The sequence below is a fragment of the Haliotis rubra genome, unplaced genomic scaffold, assembly GCF_003918875.1.
Source record: "Haliotis rubra isolate DU_JTF1 unplaced genomic scaffold, ASM391887v1 Scf115, whole genome shotgun sequence".
In the NCBI taxonomy this organism is placed as follows: Eukaryota; Metazoa; Mollusca; class Gastropoda; order Lepetellida; family Haliotidae; genus Haliotis; species Haliotis rubra.
In genome coordinates this window covers 791359-812276 of record NW_025765059.1, presented here as the reverse complement: position 1 = coordinate 812276, position 20918 = coordinate 791359, and the positions used below count along the sequence as shown (strand labels likewise).

General features: G+C 39.6%; 1 protein-coding gene across 2 annotated transcripts; it reads left to right on the top strand.

Moving 5' to 3' along the window:
• Positions 1-789: 789 nt before the first annotated feature.
• On the top strand, positions 790-20621 carry LOC124254421 (SKI family transcriptional corepressor 1 homolog-B-like). 2 transcript variants are annotated; one of them, XM_046688282.1, is made up of 9 exons: positions 790-1144; positions 8212-9728; positions 11167-11197; positions 11652-11702; positions 14898-14945; positions 15295-15369; positions 16269-16343; positions 17550-17615; positions 19962-20621. In XM_046688282.1, exons 1-9 carry the CDS (start codon positions 1111-1113, stop codon positions 20054-20056), a joined length of 1992 nt encoding a protein of 663 aa, XP_046544238.1. In that variant the 5' UTR covers positions 790-1110; the 3' UTR covers positions 20057-20621. The 2 variants fall into 2 exon arrangements, with proteins under 2 accessions (XP_046544238.1, XP_046544237.1); XM_046688281.1 differs by having other exon boundaries at positions 11652-11711.
• The last annotated feature ends 297 nt before the right edge of the window (positions 20622-20918 follow it).

The following is a 20918-nucleotide window of genomic DNA, read 5'->3' as shown; positions in this document are numbered from 1 at the left end:
CAAAGCACCTGAAACTTGACGTGCACTCTGTTTACTAATATACAAACATTTGATGCTTTTATAATACGATAGCTTCTGTTATCCCAGAAAATGACTTAAGAATAATGTAAAGTTATTCCACATTTAAATTTTCTTTAGCAGGGGAATGCTATGGTTTAGATGGCTACACACCGACTTCACTTCTGCTTGAACTATTAGGAATTAATTACAAGTTCTTCACAAAGTTACAAATGTAACCTGTCATCTCACATGCATCGAGGAAAGTAACTAGTCAGGGAAAGTCATCAAAACTGCGAAATATTCTCAGCAACTGTTTGCCACAATAACGGCCTTGTTTCATGTGATCTTTGAGCGCATACAAGCAGACAGGGCCTTTTTCTTTTTAGGCCAATTACTGCACATCCTTCCGCCTATTCATGCGCGTTCATTATCCCAATCTTAGCCGGACTCAACACAAATCGAACGACCGAAAATAATTGCTTGGGTGCATGTTGGGTGAGCTATGAACTGTACGCAATCAAGACCCTGGCATTCACGTCCCCCATAAACAGTTGATTAGGAAACCCTCCGCCCAATCCCCGTTAAAGGCCTCTTAAATTACAGACGTATCTAAGCTGCCCGGTGTCCCTTGATCAAGCGTACAAGTAACTGGCAGAATGTCACCGGCAGTTTTAACCAATGAGAGAGTGGTAATTACGATCGATGCGGGCTTAATCACGCCCCCTACCGGAGCTGCGGGAAGTCTTTTGTAATCATAATATTCCCTTGGTTGACTGGATCTGTCAATGAGCCAGCCAGTCGCTGGCATAAACAAAATAAGACTGGCGCTTGCCATATGCTTGTGCCTTGCTGGTGCATTATTAATTATGTGGCGATGGTTATAAGGATAACTTGCAGTACGGTTGTTTCTTCTTGAATTAAAGCAGTCACCTCCAGACGTGTCACAATAGCGGCGGTAGGCAGACTAAGGTGTGAGCTCGAGCGAGGGACAATCTGCTAACAACTTACCTGTATTTCGGGATCACAAATCTGTGAGGTTTCCTCCTAGAACATTGGGGAATGTGCGAGTACTGCTAACTTTCTACATTTTCTGACATTTATATTTGAAGGATGAGTGAGCCGGCAGAATTCTCGGAAGAAAACAGTGAGTAGATGTGTATTTTATTTCGTCATTATTCTCCAGATGTATGAACCTATTAGTTAATCACAATTGTGTTTTGTACACGAATTCTAATCCCATGTGAAAGCTGTTCAACCTTAAGTTACCTAATCGCACGACTTTAAGTAATTAATTTACACAACATAATGTAATTCAATTTTTTTCGAAAACTCTCCGAAGTTGCAGGTGTTTAGCAAGCTGCAATGTCGTCGCTTTAATCAATTAACAATTAAAACCTAATGATTTCAGGCTTTTGAAGAGTTAGGTTAATTATGGCACATACTGAATGTCATCGATGGATTATTCAAGAACGCCATCAACCAGTTACAAATTGTTTAAAAATGTATTTGACGAATCATTTCAGAGATATATTGCCTGCTATATATACTGAATTACGAAGCTTCTAAATATATCTTTGATAAAACGTAATACACGATTTTACATATATTGTAATACAAAACACAATTACATGTCAAACAGTTTAATACTTTTTCGTTTTTTATTAAACAAGTGCGCAAATATAGCTGGACATATATAAACCCCTGCTTCTGTAACAAATATGACTAATAGAAAGTTTGAAAACTACATACTGAGTATTCGTCTGTCAGTCGACTGAGAAGGTGGAATAACATACCAAACATTTTTATTGTGCTAATGATTATTGTCATTCCAATACAAAGACGAATATATATTTGGGGTGGACAACAAGAATGAGCTTTGCTTTTCATGTTTCTTGGAAACCTTCTCAGATACACACCTATCCGCATGCCTCATTGATCTCAAAATGTGTGCTCTAGTTGCTCAACACTTATTGTAATAAATACTTTAAAACGTCATGCTGGAGTCCCACCACTCACGTTGACATGTAAACAGTTTAATTAATCAATTGCTGATTTCAAACTGATTATCACACTGATGTTTTCATCTGATTACTTCATTATATTCCATCACTTTTGTGTGTTGCACGTGATCTGGTTAACATTAATTGCACAAATATAATTTTATTTCCATGTTATGATTTTCTGTGTAGTTAAATCAGTTAAGCGCTATCTCCGCGCGTTTTTATTAAAATAACCGAATAAGACATATCAATTAACCGCGTATTAAAATCTAGCTTAGTGAAATTTGAAATATAACAATTCAAATATAGCAACTGTCTTTATTTAATTGGACATTAATCATATGTGATTCGTTAGTAATATACATGTACACGTATTATTTCATTGCTGAATATACATATGTAGATGACAAAACATTCTATTTACGGTTATAATAAATATCAGACCTCTATTTTGTACCTGACTTTTAGAGTATTTTACATTTTGAGAGATAAAAAACTGTTATACTTTCAAACAGCTGTGATCTGCTCGGATTTGTGTGCATTAAATGGGTGAGGTGGTATGTGGACTCACGGCGTGTACTTTGCTGTTACTGATGCTACTGATGTTAGTATTGGTGGGTGCAGAGGGGAGAATAAGTCAGAACTTACCATTATAACTTTTAAACTGGCCATTGAATGTGTATCAATTGCAGCATTGTGAAACTTCGGTAAATTCTTCAGCATCGTTACTTGCAAGTGATGAACTTACATTGAGTATATATAGAACACTTGTGTTGCAACATCAACGGTTGTATGCTAAACCTCAGCATCAATGCAAGTTTCAGACATCCATTAACTATTTGTATTGTCATCACAGTTTCTGATGTAACATAAAATGAATATCACTCGAGGTAGTTTTATGAGAATATTGATTGCCAAGAACATGTGGGTTAAAGTCTGCAGAAATTCTGCCAGCATGGATGATTAGACACTCTGAGAAAATGTTGTTTTCAAAGCGTCAAATGCAACTTACCTTGACTGCCAAGTACTAACACACCCCTGGCACTCCCTGTCTACATCTACCTATGTCTATACATACTCGCAATGGAACAAAGCCTCTGATATATACACAGTACCTACTTATATGATACTTCTAGTAGTCAAGGCGTGGCTATTAAAATGCTCATCTACAAAACGACAGAACTGGAAAAATTAATCTCCATTAAAAATAAGTGTTACGACTTGTATTTCGTTTCCATATTCTTTTCATAATCCTTTTCCTTTTTTAAAAAATATTCACATTTAAGAAGAATCCCGTTATCTTTCCTGTTTTCATGAACGTGTAATACATGCCTGAAATATTTGTCAAATACTTTAAAAACAAACAAACAACACCTTGTGCTGCAGAATGGTCAACTGTTTTCACCTGCTAAGCCAGATTGTGCTAATGTATAGTTAGACAGATGTTAACGCAGTTCTGTACTAGTGTACAGTAACATCATAACACCGTAAACATCTTTTCTAAACATCATTCCACTATTACACATCCAAATCTGTGCACGCGACTGCTGACAATGCGGCGAATGTTGTCGTTGAGGGAGTATTGTATGTACTTGTCGAGGCAGCAAAACATGCACAACAACGCCCATTTTCCTATAGCATGGAATCGCGGGAAAGTCCAGTAATCGCAGTTTGAGAGTCTGGGGGAGACGAGAGAAGACAACGACGTTGACAATGGCACTAGCGTCATGGGAATACAAAGCTAGGGGAGTTATCACCCATCTAATTTCCATTGCGACTGTTTGGTCTTGCCTGGCAGAGCGGGTGACGGTAATCCTGTATTGGGGGCCGTCTCTGACGAAGCCGGTGCCATATGCTAACTGTGTTGGAAACAAGCCGTAATTAAACGCTAAGTGAGGACGCGGTGGTTAATCACATCTGAAAACACAGAATCGACCCGTCTCCACAAAGGACCCATCTCTCAGGACCTGGCTACCATATGTCGACAGATTTACAGAAATTTGACCTTCTGTAATTATTTTCATCATTGTCACCAATCTGAAAAAAATATGGATTGTCTCAACATTTCACATCCCATGGTTCTTTTGTTCTAAATAAAGTATTTGGATCGCCTGCGTTCTGATCGACCGGCTGGCGTCTTAATTACCATGGCTGCACTTTAAGGGTTAACGGTGTTTGGTCTATTTGTAACGGTTGTATAGACTGTTACGGTAAACATAAATGGATTAGAGAAACACACAGATGTGCCGACACGGTACAAACACCCCCATCTCATAGTTCTCAGTAAATTGTGCTTGTTAATTATTAATCTAAGAGAGCTGAATGAACACAACAAACCCAACTGAACATTGTCTGCCTGTCACAATGCATGGCAAACGTACCGTTTTTCGTCTCAGCGCATTAAAGAATTATGCAAGTTGATCTTTTCCGCTTCAATCTCCAACAGTAAATCGTTTATAGTTATATTGTTGTTTCTTTTTGGCATGGAATTGCAGAAATATGCATATAGGTTACCATATAACGAATCATTCATTAATTCAACGAAAAACCCCAGAGAATCCACATAATTCATATAATAGTTAATTTGTTGATACAATATAATAAGGTTACGACTGACATGTTAACATCTGTCAGCTTCTCTAATCTAAATGTAATTTAGTTAATTTAGATGTAGGTATATGCCTTGTCCAACGGACACAGCCGAAATTATGGTGTATATTGTCAATGTTCTCAACATCTTTTTTTTCCGAGCGATGCTATGAATCCTCCTTGTGTGCTTCCAGATACTGATACAAAATGGTCACAGTTGCTTTTGTATGTAAATGTTTAATTAGCACCAGGTAACTTCGCCTGCGGTTGTCAATCAATATTTCATATTCGTATTTTCACAATAGTTGCCAGTGTGGTACGGAGTCACGTGACAGGGTGGTGAATACAGGTAATGGTCACTCTGCGTGTCACCTGGCCACAATGTTATATAAAGACTGGACACCTGAGCTGACACACAGATATAACGAAACGAAATATAAAAAAGAACTACTTTAAAAACTAATTTTAAATCAAACAAATGTTAATAGAATTTAGACGTCAAAACCAAAAAATGGAAATAAAAGATGCGTCTGTAACCCTAGTAAAGTATGTTGGTGATGTGAAGTGTATAGGTGGATATTGAGAGCTGAGGCATGAAAATGAATTTTCATTCCTCTTTAAATTTCTAAGAGGAATAAAATTATAGTTTTTATTTATTACATATGTTTTACATGTTTCATAAGTTACCTGGTGTTTGTGAGAGTAAATACAGCGATATTACCGACGTGCCAACTTGGCCTTTGTCTATTCGCTTTAACGTACTCACAGAAGACTGCTGATCTAGTTCCGTTATGTAGGTGGAAGCACGGAAATAACATACATTTCTAAATCTGACCACTGTAGCGTATAATTACATATAAGGTCCAGTTTACCTTACTTATGAACCAGTCCGTCATCTCCAAATATCAACACGACACAATGATTTACTTAATCCTTTATCTTGAATCTTTGTATTTTAGATATGAAACTAAATGAATCATATTTCCTAATCTTTTTGTAATTATACCCTCGTTTTCCCCTTCTACATTGACTATCATTCAATATTGTCCCAATTTACCGTTAATAAACTTTGAAATTCTGTCAAACATGAAACTGAACTTCCCTGGTATTAATAATTATATTTTACTTTTACAAAAATAATGGATCACTATCGTGAGGACAGGATAAAAGCAATAGACAATGACTGAATATAACATAATTTCATCAAATACGTGTATAGTGTCCTTGATCAGAAAATAGGACAGTAATACTTAATTTCAAAACAGGCATATTAAGAATAAGATATTTCAAGTCTATATCCGAAAATATATTTGTTCTTTACCGATAAACGCCATCACAAATGGCACTGACTGTCTGTAATTATAGATTCAAAATATTGAATTGTTCATATTTATAGGATAACCATGATATAGTGTAACATGTAAGATTTCTTAGATTCAGTATCAATATTTGATGACAAAGTACAAATTCTAGCATTATGGTGAGACTTTGTAATTAGCTCCAGTTTTTAACCGGCCTGGTAGTTTCATTGGTGAAAAAAGTAATTTCTATTAGAGCATTATGTGAGTGAGATGAGACGAGCGACATTATTGGCCTTGCGGCGTTGTACCCCCTGCCAGAATTGTGTTCGGAATGTAATCGTCAAATAGCCAGCATTTATTCCTCTGGGCAAGTTTCAATAGCAGTCAAAGTTTGGAATAACAATTTATACGGCGGAGGAAATAGCTTCTTTCTCGGATATGCTATAGACATAAAGAGTTTTAAATGGTACATTAAATATCTTTAAGAGATGTTGTAAAAGGACATAAGTTTCTGTAATATGGTCGTATTTGGGATCTTTGTATAGAAGTAATTCGGAAATCTGTGACAAAATATTATCAATGAAGAATTAAATAATCAAGTTATTTTCTTTCCTTTTCCTAAATACCGAACACAAAGTTAGGTTGAATAAATACGGCCGCAGATCTGAAATGGCATTTTGAATCCCTCTTTAGTAAAACACGTAAATGTTTTTTTGTTGTCAAAGAGTTGGTTTGTTCCACACAAGTGAAGCCAATTTATTATATAGCATGCTCGCAAATATTGAACCTAACGGGACCGAAGGAGAGAGGCGAGTGGTGGGTAAGTGGTTAAAGCGTTGGCTCTTCACACCAAAGGCCAGGGTTCGACTCCCCTCATTGGTGGAATGCGTGATGCCCATCTGTGGAACACTCTGACGTCACATTGCTGGAACAGTGCCTCACTTACACACCCACTTCCTCACGAGAGTCATACATTTGTACAATGTTCGGTCGAACAAGCAGATTGTCCTAAAGAGTTCTTCCAATGATTTATGTGGATACCTAACATGCGTGTGATACCTCTTTATAACAATCAACTATATCTTCACGCTCAAGCCATTGGTAATATGAAAGCATGCATAACTATTGAAAATATACAGTTGATATGAACTTTATCCCGGACAAGTCACAAGATATTTTCCTAACATTCGTGGGATAGATACTAATCCTTACATACACACGATATGAGCTTTAACTTACATTCCAGTGAAATGAAATTGTCCTTACAAAGGGGAATATACCCTTTACCTTACACACAGTGACATGAGCTATTCCTAACATTCAGATGAGACTATACTTAACATGTGTTGGTTGGTTGGTTGTTTAACGCCGCACTCAGCAATATTCCAGCTATATGGCGGCGGTCGGTAAAGAATTGAGTCTAGACCAGACAATCTAGTGATCAACATGCAGGTGATATAACCAACGTGTGACTTCCACTGTACATATTTTGTAATATTTCTACATAAAAGTGTGATAGTTAGAACGGGGATTTTGCACCGGTTCGTTATATTCGTTTACTCATTCCAAGATAGATATAATATTTCACAAAAAAAGTAATTAATATTTGATCATGAAATACGTATTTTAATACCTTTGTGTTTTGTCTGATTAAATGTACTCAAACGATCAAATGAACAATGGGAAATAACTAACATCCTTTAGACGCTAAAATAATTAAACCTCTTTATTCAAATTAATACTGTGCCGAACGTCTTTCTGATATTACGTCTGTTGATTAAGGTGTATAGGTTTGAGTTTATCATTTGCATTGTGTTTGTACCCTATTCCTATTTTCATCCTCACAGGGGAAAGAACTAAATACTATTACTGTTGCTGTTTCTTCTGCTACTACCAAAATAAATCATAATAATAATAATAATAATAATAAAATAATAATAGCACCACTATAAGTAATACACCAGGTTTCCATTCATCAAATGAATGATTATAGAGTTGCATTATTCTTAACTCAGTGTTTTTCAGAACTGTGCTGCATACAAACTAAATTTGAGGAGCTAGGACGTTGCACATTGCTGTCCCCCTTTACCGGGGGTGGCCCCGTTCTCTGCTGAGTGAACATGGACATATTTAAAACTATAACTATCTCTTGTCAAAGATAACCAAACATGGTAGTGTGAGTACAATTTGTTGGGGTGCATTGCATGTGCTAATATTCCAGACTGTTTCCTATTTGTAACACTGGTCTCTTCTACATATCGAGGATACCCAATGCATTAATGTTCAGTCATATATGTAACCCTCCCTACTCTCGTCCGCAGATGTCAGTGCTGGGTCGCCCACAAGTAAGTCGGAAGACACCCCCAGACCGCTGAGCGCTGATAATGAGACAGGTCCCCTGTCCCCAGCTTCGAGTTGCTCCACTCCTCCGGCCTCCGTCACAGTCTCCACCAGCAAAGCCCCCGTGAACACCAGCCTCAACTACCCCCGCCAGAACCATGTTACCAATGTCATGCTGGTAGGCATCCCAATAGTCTCCCTGTTCATTGATGGCAAAGAGCGTCTCTGTCTTGCCCAGATTTCCAACACCCACCTCAAGAGTTATTCGTACAATGAGATTCACAACCGCCGTGTCGCCTTGGGCATTACCTGTGTACAATGCACACCGGTTCAGCTGGAGATCCTCCGGCGAGCCGGGGCCATGCCCGTATCATCTCGTCGTTGTGGCATGATCACCAAGAGGGAGGCTGAAAGACTTGTCAAGTCCTTCCTGGAGGACAACACCCCACCCAAGCTGCCGGAAGACTTCAGCTTTGATGTACAACATGATTGTGGTTGGGGATGCCGCGGCTTCTTCGAGCCGTCCCGTTATAATAGCTCCCGTGCAAAGTGCATCAAATGTAGATTTTGTAATATATATTTCTCCCCAAATAAATTCATATTTCATTTCCATCGGGCTCCTGACGCCAAGTACAATCACCCGGATGCAGCAAACTTCAACTCCTGGCGGCGTCACTTGAAGCTGACGGAGGGGGCTGCTGACGATATAACGTTTCTGTGGGAAGACGTCAAGGCCATGTTCAATGGTGGCAGTCGCAAACGTGTTCTCTCATCGTCAATAGCGAGTACGTCCTCCTCTAACTCTGTAACCAAAAAGGCAAAAATGCCGACAGACACTACCTACATGTCGGCCAAACCGTTCACTAACCAGTATCAAACATTCGGCATGTTTTCTCCACATAGTAAACAATACCAATATGGCCCTGTGAACAATTCCTTTGGGTATACCCAACCACCACATAACAAAGAACCTGGAGATCCCCACAAATCAGTCATGTCGCCATCCCCTTGGGCGGCACAAAGCAATGTTGGTTTTCCCTCTTATGATATGTTTTGGGCAAATACCCTTGCTCTGTCACGTTCAGGGGCCATACGGAATGGTTACTACTCTAACATGTCTAAACACATGTTAACAGACTCTTTTGCACGCGCAACTGGACAATCGGATAAGAAACTTTCCAAAGAAGATGACATAAATGACAACAAGGCCCACACTGATCGACTCTCAGCCTTTCGACCCGTTGGTCGTACTGCGCATGTGCAGTCAGGTGACCAATCAGGATCCGAGCGGGCGGAGAGCTGTGCGAGTCCCGATGATGAAGAGAATGAAGAGATTGACGTCACCTATGATACCGACGATGATGAACGTTTGAGTGGATCGGACGATGACGTCACAAAGACAGATTGTGACATCTCCAAGGATACATGTGATGACGTGGCAACTGGGGAAAATCAGGAAATCACAGAGGACAAAGCACAGGAGGGCGATCCCCAAGAGGTATAACATCTACCAATCTCTATGTATAACAGCCAAACATAATCGAAACATTAATGAACAAAATCAGAGTGTCTATATATCGGCAGTGGGCGTATTTCATGCCACTAGCGTACACTAGTACTATAAATAACCAGTAATCATTTAAGTAGGTTTGTTTTGCACATTTTCGTTTTTAAATGTATAAGTGAAAAGAACACCTATCTTTTTTTAGATGTGTTGTTAGTAAAAAAAACATGTTTATGTTTGGCCTTACATGATTTTTGTTTCCACATTTAAGTTTCTTTCAATCTGAGATCGTGTGTAATGGGTGTTTACTGACTGTCCTGTACAGCTCCCATCGGGGCTGTCATTGTGGGACCCCCCATATCACACCAATCTAATTAGCATCACAAGCTATCTACCAGCTGCTGATGGACAAAATGACAAATCGATTCAGGCTGTTAATTTCACTGCGCTAGTTTCATCAATGATGAAGTGCTGCACGATCCTTGGTCACAACGGGTTAACGGTTTCATTTGATGGAGAGTGTTACCAACCCCGGTGATTTCTCGGGTGTTATTGCTGCACGTACATTTAATGCACGGACTATCATGTCGCCATCCATCCATCCATCCTTCCAGCACTCCATCCATTCATCTGTCCGCCAGTTCATTTAAACCATCCATACATCCGTCCGTCCATCCATTTACCTACTTCTGTTTCTAGTGTTCCACCAATTCCTATATCAGAGACAACGCTGTATGTAACAAGAATATGATCGGCCCTGTCGTCGATGTCTGAGGTGTCAGACAATTTCTCCTAATCCTGACTCAATGTATTAATCGCACACGTAACGCACTGCTCACGCTGCTGTTATAGTAGATCCCATAATTATTTAAAGATAAAGTAAATAAACGCTGATTAGATTCAGTCAATGGTTTTGTGATACCGGAGTGGGTCAGATCTGGCAGCTCTTTGAAAGATGCAGCAAATGCTCCCTCGTGTACAGAGTTTTCTTGTGGCATTGTGCCGAGAAGTGTTTAATCATGTGCTAGTCTTAAAACCTTAATATCCTTACATTTTATCAACTCTTGCATTATGCCCTCTTCAGTACTAGACATACACTCTCACATCTAATAAAAAAGCCGTTGACATACAGTGATGGATGCTTGGAGGGTCATGCGTGCAGTTTTTAGTTGTTAACACGATAAAACGGTTGTTGTTGATCTTGTACAGAATATTGATCTTTAACAGATGACGGGACGTATAAAAAAGGTCTTCTTTAAATATCTGTTGAATCACGAAGTGTTAACATCACGGCAGGACATGTGACCCGTGACTGAGTTTAGTCCTCACTGACACTGCGAGTATTTTTGACATTGGTTTGACGGGTTTTTTAAATAGCCTCTGACACGACGAGGCTTTTGATCCTTCATCAATATTCTGTGCCATGTTTCAGGTGCGGAAAGAAGAAACAAACAACAATAAAGGTACGTTACAGCCTTCACAAGTTTAACTGGTTCACGTCTTCGAGGAAGTAGTCTCAGTAAGCTGTTTTGCTGCCCACATATACTGACTTCAAGGGCATATGATTAACATTTGCTGGAGGTAGACATTCCGCTATGAAGAATTCATGTGTGGTATTCCAACTATACATGAACGTAGACATAAGCACGTTCATAGAATGATGAGAATTATGTTTAAGTAATGAACATGCGGATCGTTATAACAGTCGTATATATATATGGTATGCTTTAAGTGTGCCGGATGAGTGAATAAACATGAGATTGTCTCAGTCAGAAATGTCAGTAGGACGTCATGAAATATTTCGCACTTATCTTGATACATATGGCACGGTAGAGATGGACCACATGTAGAAACTGCCCAAACGCGAGTGTATCGACAGCAGGGGCTCATTGTCATAGTAGTGCATGTTGCTTGCAGGAGAAGTGCAGGCCCTCGAAGACGTTGCCGAGAGGACAATGGCTGACTCAGGTATGTCAGGTGAGTGGAGAGATGACACCAGAGAGTTAGGGTGGGGAATTGTGTAAGAATGTGACACCAGCGAATGGCTAGTTTGATGAATTGTGTTAGAATTTGACACCAGCGAATGGCTAGTTTGAGTTAGAATGTGACACCAGCGAATGGCTAGTTTGTGTTAGAATGTGACACCAGAGAATGGCTAGTTTGTGTTAGAATGTGACACCAGAGAATGGCTTGTTTGTGTTAGAATGTGGCACCAGCGAATGGCTAGTTTGTGTTAGAATGTGACACCAGCGAACGGCTAGTTTGTGTTAGAATGTGACACCAGCGAACGGCTAGTTTGTGTTAGAATGTGACACCAGCGAATGGCTAGTTTGTGTTAGAATGTGACACCAGAATGGCTAGTTTGTGTTAGAATGTGACACCAGCGAATGGCTAGTTTGTGTTAGAATGTGACACCAGCGAATGGCTAGTTTGTGTTAGAATGCTAGTTTGTGTTAGAATGTGACACCAGCGAATGGCTAGTTTGTGTTAGAATGTGAGACCAACGAATGGCCACCAGAGAATGGCTAGTTTGTGTTAGAATGTGACAACGGCAGAAGACACTAGCGAATGGCTAGTTTGTGTTAGAATGTGACACCAGCAAATGGCTAGTTTGTGTTAGAATGTGACACCAGCGAACGGCTAGTTTGTGTTAGAATGTGACACCAGCGAATGTTAATTTTGTGTTAGTATATGACTAAAAACAATGACAAATTTATGTTATGACGCCAGAATATGGCATTTGAGACGTTTGTGATGTGTTGGGTGAGATGCCAGACTGCGGGAAGATGGTGGGTTGTGTTAGAATGTCAGTGATGTGACTCCAGATGGCGGGAATATGGCGGTTTGGCAGTTTGCGAGAGAATGTAATGAGGCACCAGTGAATGGAAGATGTGTTTTGATATAATGTGATGGGTGTGAAGACGGATGTGACGTTTGGGGTGAGAGAAACAATTGGTTTTGTACGAATATGACGGGCGTGTCGTGAGAGAAAGGGATAAGGCAAATTGCGTTAGAATGTGATGGCTGTGGTGCCAGAGAGTGGGATGAGATGATTTTTTGTAAGAATATGATGGACGTGACTCTAGATGGGGGTGTATTGTTAGAATGTCGCGCAGGTGAGGCTGCTGAATCGCACGAGGGCACTTTTGTAAGAATGTCGTAGAGCTAACACACGAGGGTTTGGACAGGGGACTTTGTGATGTATTGGCATGGGTGTAACACCAAGTTGGATGTGTATTTGACAATATGTTAATGGTATGGATGTACCGTAGCTGCTGCGAGTGAGATGAGAGCGTACTGTGGACGTGTATATAGTCTATAGACGCTGACCCGTGAAGGTCCGGGTTAGAATGTACCTTCAATAACCCATGCTTGTCGTAAGAGGCGACTAACGGGATCGGGTGGTCAGGCTCGCTAGCTTGGTTGACACATGTCATCAGTTCCCAATTGCGCAGATCGATGCTCATGCTGTTGATCACTGGGTTGTCTGGTCCAGATTCGATTATTTACAGACCGCCGCCATATAGCTGGAATATTGCTGAGTGCGGCGTAAAACTAAACTCACTCACTCACTATAGACGCTACTTGGCAGTTTTCTGTCCGCAAAGGCAACAAGCACCTTAATACTCTGCATATCTGTGTCCTGTTATCACATTCATTACTTTTGTCATATGATCGGTAGACTATGTTGTATCATGTGATCAGGACATACCTTTCCAAATGATCACCGCTCCTAACCGTGTTACGTAATCATTAAACATACCTCAAGCATGTCATGTTTAAATGCGTATTGTCGAACACCCTTGTGTCATGTGGTCGTGTGATCGTATTATATGATCCTATGGAGATCCTAGGTGCCTATGAAATCTACCTGTGTCACGGGACTACATTTATGAGTTTGGTGACGATAGTGTAGTGTCAGTCCAAGAACGACGTTAGGTGACTAGTTTCATGAGTTTGGTGACGATGGTGTAGTGTCAGTCCAAGAACGACGTTAGGTGACTAGTTTCATGAGTTTGGTGACGATGGTGTAGTGTCAGTCCAAGAACGACGTTTCGTGTCTAGTTTCATGAGTTTTGTGACGATGGTGTAGTGTCAGTCCACGAACGACGTTACGTGACTAGTTTCATGAGTTTGGTGACGATGGTGTAGTGTCAGTCCACGAACGACGTTACGTGACTAGTTTCATGAGTTTTGTGACGATGGTGTAGTGTCAGTCCACGAACGACGTTACGTGACTAGTTTCATGAGTTTGGTGACGATGGTGTAGTGTCAGTCCACGAACGACGTCCTCGGCCGCCGATCCATCAACACCCGTGTGTTTAATACACAAATGATAAATCTAATCTCGTCAGCTTACAAGTATCTCTTAGAAATTTATGACAATAATATCTATACCACGCCGCTCATGCATGGCTCATTGCCCGCAAGCCATCTCAGAGACAGTAGATCTGGCTATCCTCCGTCACTGATCAAATATTTACTTTAATTGGAGAATTATTTATGTATGAGGCACTTAATGACATTTTTGATATTTCCAACCTCGATAAAACACCGCTAAATACCGACTGCTTGGACGAGGAGACGTTCGGGAGAAATAGGAGACCTCTTGACGATGCTACTGATGTTGTAGTGAGGAAAACATCCCCATCTGTCAGTGTGATGAGGGAATTATTAATCAGTTCTGATAAGATTTACATCTGAGGGGGACTCCGATACACCAAATGTCACAGCGGCTTTATTGCAAAATCGCTTGTCTTTATGAATACATATCATGATATGGGCTTGAGTATTGTTGATTGTGTGTAGAGTACTGGCATTCAAACATTCGTGGAGACATTAGACCTAGACGTACCAACAAATACGTTCATAGTGGTTGTCATGGTGATTTGCTACGTACGATGATACTTGGCAGTTAACGCAAATTTCTTTCTATTGATATATTCAGTTTGATATTTAATTATTATCAATAAAATATCATTCCTTTCTTATACTGTATTTGCGCTTCTGTGCAAGCAGGCAATGGTACACGTACGGTATAAATGATGCATCGAATCAACTTGGGAAATATAATCCACTGTTCGAATAAATGTTGAATGGTTTGTTATGTCATAAATAAAATTTATGGTAAGGTAAAATAAAGAGTTGTTTTATTTTCTCCAGATCAATCTGACTCTGAGGCTGAGAAGGAGCTGGTTCATTTTACTAAAGGTATGTTGTCTACCTCGTCAACTGTGACTGTGACTTTAGTACATATTAAGCAGGCTAGACCATAGCAGCGTATATAAACACCCAACTAGGGAATGGAACCAAAGCATTATTCCTGGTGTAAGAGCCTGCTAAACAGACACACAGTGTGTCTTATGTGTCTGAAATACATTATATTACTTAGGCTGGCTGTCAGTGTCGCCCATGTAATCTACCCACATACACAGCTTGATCACAAGTGTTATATTAATGTGGTCTGTAGCCATTAAAGTAAATAAAACATAGAATTTGTTTTTCAACATATGTTGCATGTTCAGTCATGGGTTAATGGATGACTAACCGTTTGTTGTAGAGGAACTGTATGAGCAGTGGAAGAAAGAATCAGACAACCGCAGGAGAGTAGAAAAGGAGGTGTCTGCCATGAGAGGTACGTCATATCTAGCAGCTGTTCCTCTGCCAGTTTAGGGAATATACAAACTGTAATTATAATAAAGCATACGACTTTATGATTTGTTATCCATCAAGTCGTAGGCTATATTATTGACGCACCAACTTCTAGAATGCCAATTAAACAATTACTAGGGATTTATAGCTGTAGACATTAAACGTGTCAGTGTAGGGAATGTAGTTGTAGAAATTACGTGAGGAAATGTAGGGAATATATATAGCTGTAGAAATTATTCGTGTAAGTACAGCAAATATCTTTGTAGAAATTATTCGTGTAAGTACAGCAAATATCTCTGTAGAAATTCCATGCGTCACTGTGGAGAAAAGAGGGTGTAGGGTGTCAGTTTTGGGAATATAGCTGTAGATATTATATGTGTCAGTATTGAGAATATAACTGTAGAATTACGTGTGTCAGTGTAGGGAATATAGCTGCATATATCACATGTGTCAGTATTGGAAAATAGCTGTACAATTACATGTGTCAGGGCAGAATATAGGGCTGTAAAATTACATCTTTTAATGTGGGTAATAAAGTTGTAGAAATTACAGGTGTCAGTGTAGGGAATATCGCTGTTAAATTATGTGTAACACAGTAGTGAATATCGCTGTAAAATTACATGTGTCTCTGTGGCGAATACAACAGTAATAAGTGCACATGCCAGTGAACTTAATTCAACAGTTACTGTATCTATTTCACTTGTCAGTGTAGAAAACGACTGCCTCTGTCTTGACTCGTGCACCTGTTACCTTCTGTAAACAGAGAAATACGGTAATTTCAATTCTACTCCTTAATATTCAATATCGTAGGGTCCATCGGCTCCTTCAGTAGACATACTTATAGGGATGCCTGTTGTTACCGTTATTGTAATATTGTTTCAGAGACTTACAGCGAACAGGTCAGTCGCGAGAAGTCGTACCGAGATGAGATGGCACACCAACTACAGGTTGTTAGAGGTGGGTTTGCAGTTTACCTATATCTATATAATGTACGTATGTACTGAAAGTTAGAGGTGGGTTTGCAGTTTACCTATATCTATATAATGTACGTATATACTGAAAGTAATGATGAGATGGCACACCAACTACAGGTTGCTAGAGGTGGGTTTGCAGTTTACCTATATCTATATAGTGTACGTATGTACTGAAAGTAACGATGAGATGGCACACCAACTACAGGTTGTTAGAGGTGGGTTTGCAGTTTACCTATATCTATATAGTGTACGTATATACTGAAAGTAATGATGAGATGGCACACCAACTACAGGTTGCTAGAGTTGGGTTTGCAGTTTACCTATATCTATATAGTGTACGTATGTACTGAAAGTAATGATGAGATGGCATACCAACTACAGGTTGTTTGAGGTGGGTTTGCAGTTTACCTATATCTATATAACATACGCATGTACTGAAAGTAATGATAAGATGGCACACCAACTACAGGTGGCTAGAGTTGGGTTTGCAGTTTACCTATATCTATATAGTGTACGTATGTACTGAAAGTAACGAATGGAAGTATTGACTTGTTTGTGTTTAGGAGGGTATAAATGTACAATCGGGTGTTTATACTGTGCCAATCACTAACGCGGATGTATGTGCACACAGGTTATTGACATTCAGGGTAAATTAATTAGGAACTGACTTAATGATATTTTTGTGTTTATAGGGTATAAATGTTCAGTCTGGTGGTCTTGCTATGCCAGTCAACGTAGCGGATTAATAATATGTGTGCACACATGTTTTACGTTTATAACGAGATAAACGCAAAATCATATTTAAGAGAATTCTTATTAACAAATAGCAATATTAGTAACTTCACAGACTGCGTATGAAATCATTTACATACAAAAGAGTGGAGAATAAAAAAAAAAGTGATGTTCTGTACAAAAGTGCAACACAATTTATTTTCAACCAATCAGGAAACAGAAAGATCTTAATAGTTTAGCGTCTTTTCGGTTAAGGAAGCATATACGCCTAAAAGTTTTGCGCAAAAATGACAAACAAAAGGAACAACCAAAAACAACAACATTGAAGTCTGTACCCTGAGAGTGATTTCCCGACTATGAGATAACACAAATAGACTGAAAACTTTAGATCATTGGAATAGCTTTGAAAAACCCTGACATGTCGAAATGCTGCTAAAATACACGTTTGTTATTGCAGATACTCTCACCACGGAGTTGGAACAGGAAAGGAAAGTTCGCTTTGCACTCCAACAAAAGCTGAAAGGTATCTATGTGTTTGTTGTACCATCTCGATCGTTCTGTCTCCGATGCTTCAAAACAATTTACAATGCATTCAACTCACTTGCAATTATTCATAATTCCAACGGAATCATAATTCCAACGGAATCATAATTCCAACGGAATCATAATTGCGGTGTGGAACGTCACCCACACCGCACTATGTGACGTGTCCAACGTGGACCTTCACTCACACCACACTGTGACCGTGATCAACGTGGAACGTCACTCACACCGCACTATGTGACGTGCCCAAGGTGGACCTTCACTCACACCGCACTATGTGACGTGCCCAAGGTGGACTTTCACTCACACCGCACTATGTAACGTGCCCAACGTGGAACGTCACTCACACCGCACTATGTGACGTGTCCAACGTGGAACGTCACTCACACCGCACTATGTGACGTGCCCAAGGTGGACTTTCACTCACACCGCACTATGTAACGTGTCCAACATGGAACGTCACTCACACCGCACTATGTGACGTGCCCAAGGTGGACTTTCACTCACACCGCACTATGTAACGTGTCCAACGTGGAACGTCACTCACACCGCACTATGTAACGTGTCCAACGTGGAACGTCACTCACACTGCACCATGTGACGTGTCCAACGTGGACTGCCGTCTTTATGTTTGACGTAGCTCCTGCAAAACTCTTTCACTCCGCTCGACGTAGTACATGACTCTGCACACGCTCTGAGCTACAAGGAACGCCATTCTACAGTCACCACGAAACATGGCATACCCAACGCAGCATACAATGCGCTTTACTCTTCCCGCTTTACTTTCCCGCTTTACACTTCACATTGCACATTCAACGCAGCACCATGTAGCAATGGGATATGAACAATGGCATGAAGTGATGACGCGTTGGATGCTTGTTCAGGCTATAGTTATACTTACCTCTGTGAACTATACACCAATAATAAGTGGAATTGTCTGTGTTTAAATGTTATCAATGATAATTTACCAAACCAATATGACTTTGGATCCCATTACAAATATAGATTGCGAATAATGTTGGTACAAAAACACAAGATCAGAGCACATGTAGTACCTGGACATGTGATTAAGGAAAATTGTTTGAAATAAATCAAACTTAATTTCCCTTCATGTTTATTATTCTTGAAACGAGAAATTTAAATCAGTCCGTATTCGGGATTTTTAACATATCCCAGACGCTATACAATACTATCGGGAGCATTCGAGGAGACAAGCGTTCTTGGAAATTATGGCGTATCATTGTCTCGAAAAATCTAGCTTGCCAGAGGATGGTCATTCGTAGATAATCTTGAAAATACAAAATAATAATTATTTTAATTACTTTTAAAGTAAAGGGACTTTCTGTTCTTACCCCAGGCTGAAAATGGCGCATAGAAAGTATGAATATTGGTTTCTAAACTTTGATGACCTGAAACCTGAGCTTTCCTTGCGATTTCATCCATAAGGTTTTTTCCAAAACAATATATTGTCACAAAACCTTTGAGATTAATTGAACTAGAAAGCAGCACTTGTCCCGCCGATTGCTTGTGGCGTTCTATCATGTTACGCTCTGTAGTGATACGACTTCATGTAATTATAGCCCCCGAAGCAAAGGTATCGTTGTTTCACAGGAAAATCCTTCATATGCTCACGATAACATCCATAAAATACAAATAAAATATTTGAAATAGCAACATTTGTTATGTTAACTAAAGCATTGTCCTTGTGGAGCATTGTATGCCCTGTCATACTGAACAATCAAGTACATGAGAAACAGACACGACATAAACAATCATTTTCAAAAATGATTTTCAAAATTATTAGAATTACCATTTCATTATCAAACTCTGTATATGTCTAGATATGACACAGACACAACCAGGTGTTACACAAATAAATCTTCCGGACACATACCAGACACATCTTCAAGGATCATTAGAAGGCATCAGACACATGTTTCAGAGACATATTCTGGACACTCTTCTGAACAATAAACTGGAGACACATCTTCCAGACACATGTTTCAGAGACATATTCTGGACACTCTTCTGAAGAATAAACTGGAGACACATCTTCCAGACACATGTTTCAGAGACATGTTTTGGACACTCTTCTGAGGAATAAACTGGAGACACATGTTCCAGACACATGTTTCAGAGACATGTTTTGGACACTTTCCTGAGCAATAAACTGGAGACACATACCTAGACACATGTTTCAGAGACATATTCTGGCCACTGTTCTGAGCAATAAACTGGAGACACATACCCAGACACATCTTCCAGACACATGCCTTTTCTAATTTCGATTCAGGTGGTTATTTAACATGTGCGTTCTTTATTGCAGAAGCGCACGATGCTCTCCATAGCTTCTCCTGCAAGATGCTGGCGTCTCGACAGTGCGACGAGTGTTCATACAAGGAGTCCCCTTTGCCCCGCTGACAACCTCCTGTTCTGGCGGGGACGACTAGGACATCACTTGCATCGTCCTCACAACGGCATTTCGCCTGTCTGGCTCAACGCCTGACCATCAGTATTTCCAATCAGCTGATGAGAACAAAACACATCCCCGTATCTTGTGTTAATCATTACCACGGACAACGGGACTTTCAGACAGTTTGTGTCAATTATTTAACCAAGTACAACCACAGAGTTCCCTTTCAGGCTCCCTAATAACGTGCATATACAGTTTCGTCTTTCTTGTAATAAATAATGGTAAATGCTCTAGCAGTATAGCCTACACCGATTACGTTATGTGACGGTAAATCGTATGAATATTAATGTTATTTGTACAAAGCCCCATGTATAAGTGCTATGCCGTCATCCGGTGTATATTATGTCATATTTATTGTAAATCTTAATATATTGATAATGTACATATAGCTGTTGTGAGCATGCCAGGTTGCTCTGATGTACAGGTGATAGAAGGAAGAACTATTGTAACAGACAATCTTTGTTGATGTAAAATGAATAGATTTAATAAATACTTGACTACATACCCTCGAAATCAAACATTGAAGTCTATATTTTGTTTTACATGATATTGTTTATACATTATATTTCCACATCCCATGTACATTCCATATCCTAGTATATCTATATCCCATGTATCATGTTAAAATGATACAAAGATGCGGGACTGTGCTGCTCGTTAGTTTCAATCAACTCCCGTAAAGCGACACCCGCGTAATCAAACACCCCTATCTCGGTAAATTAATATATCTATGGTAATACATATCTACCTAGGTACAAGTTGTCATGGAAACATGTACTCATGGTAACACTCATTAAATGCATTGCATGA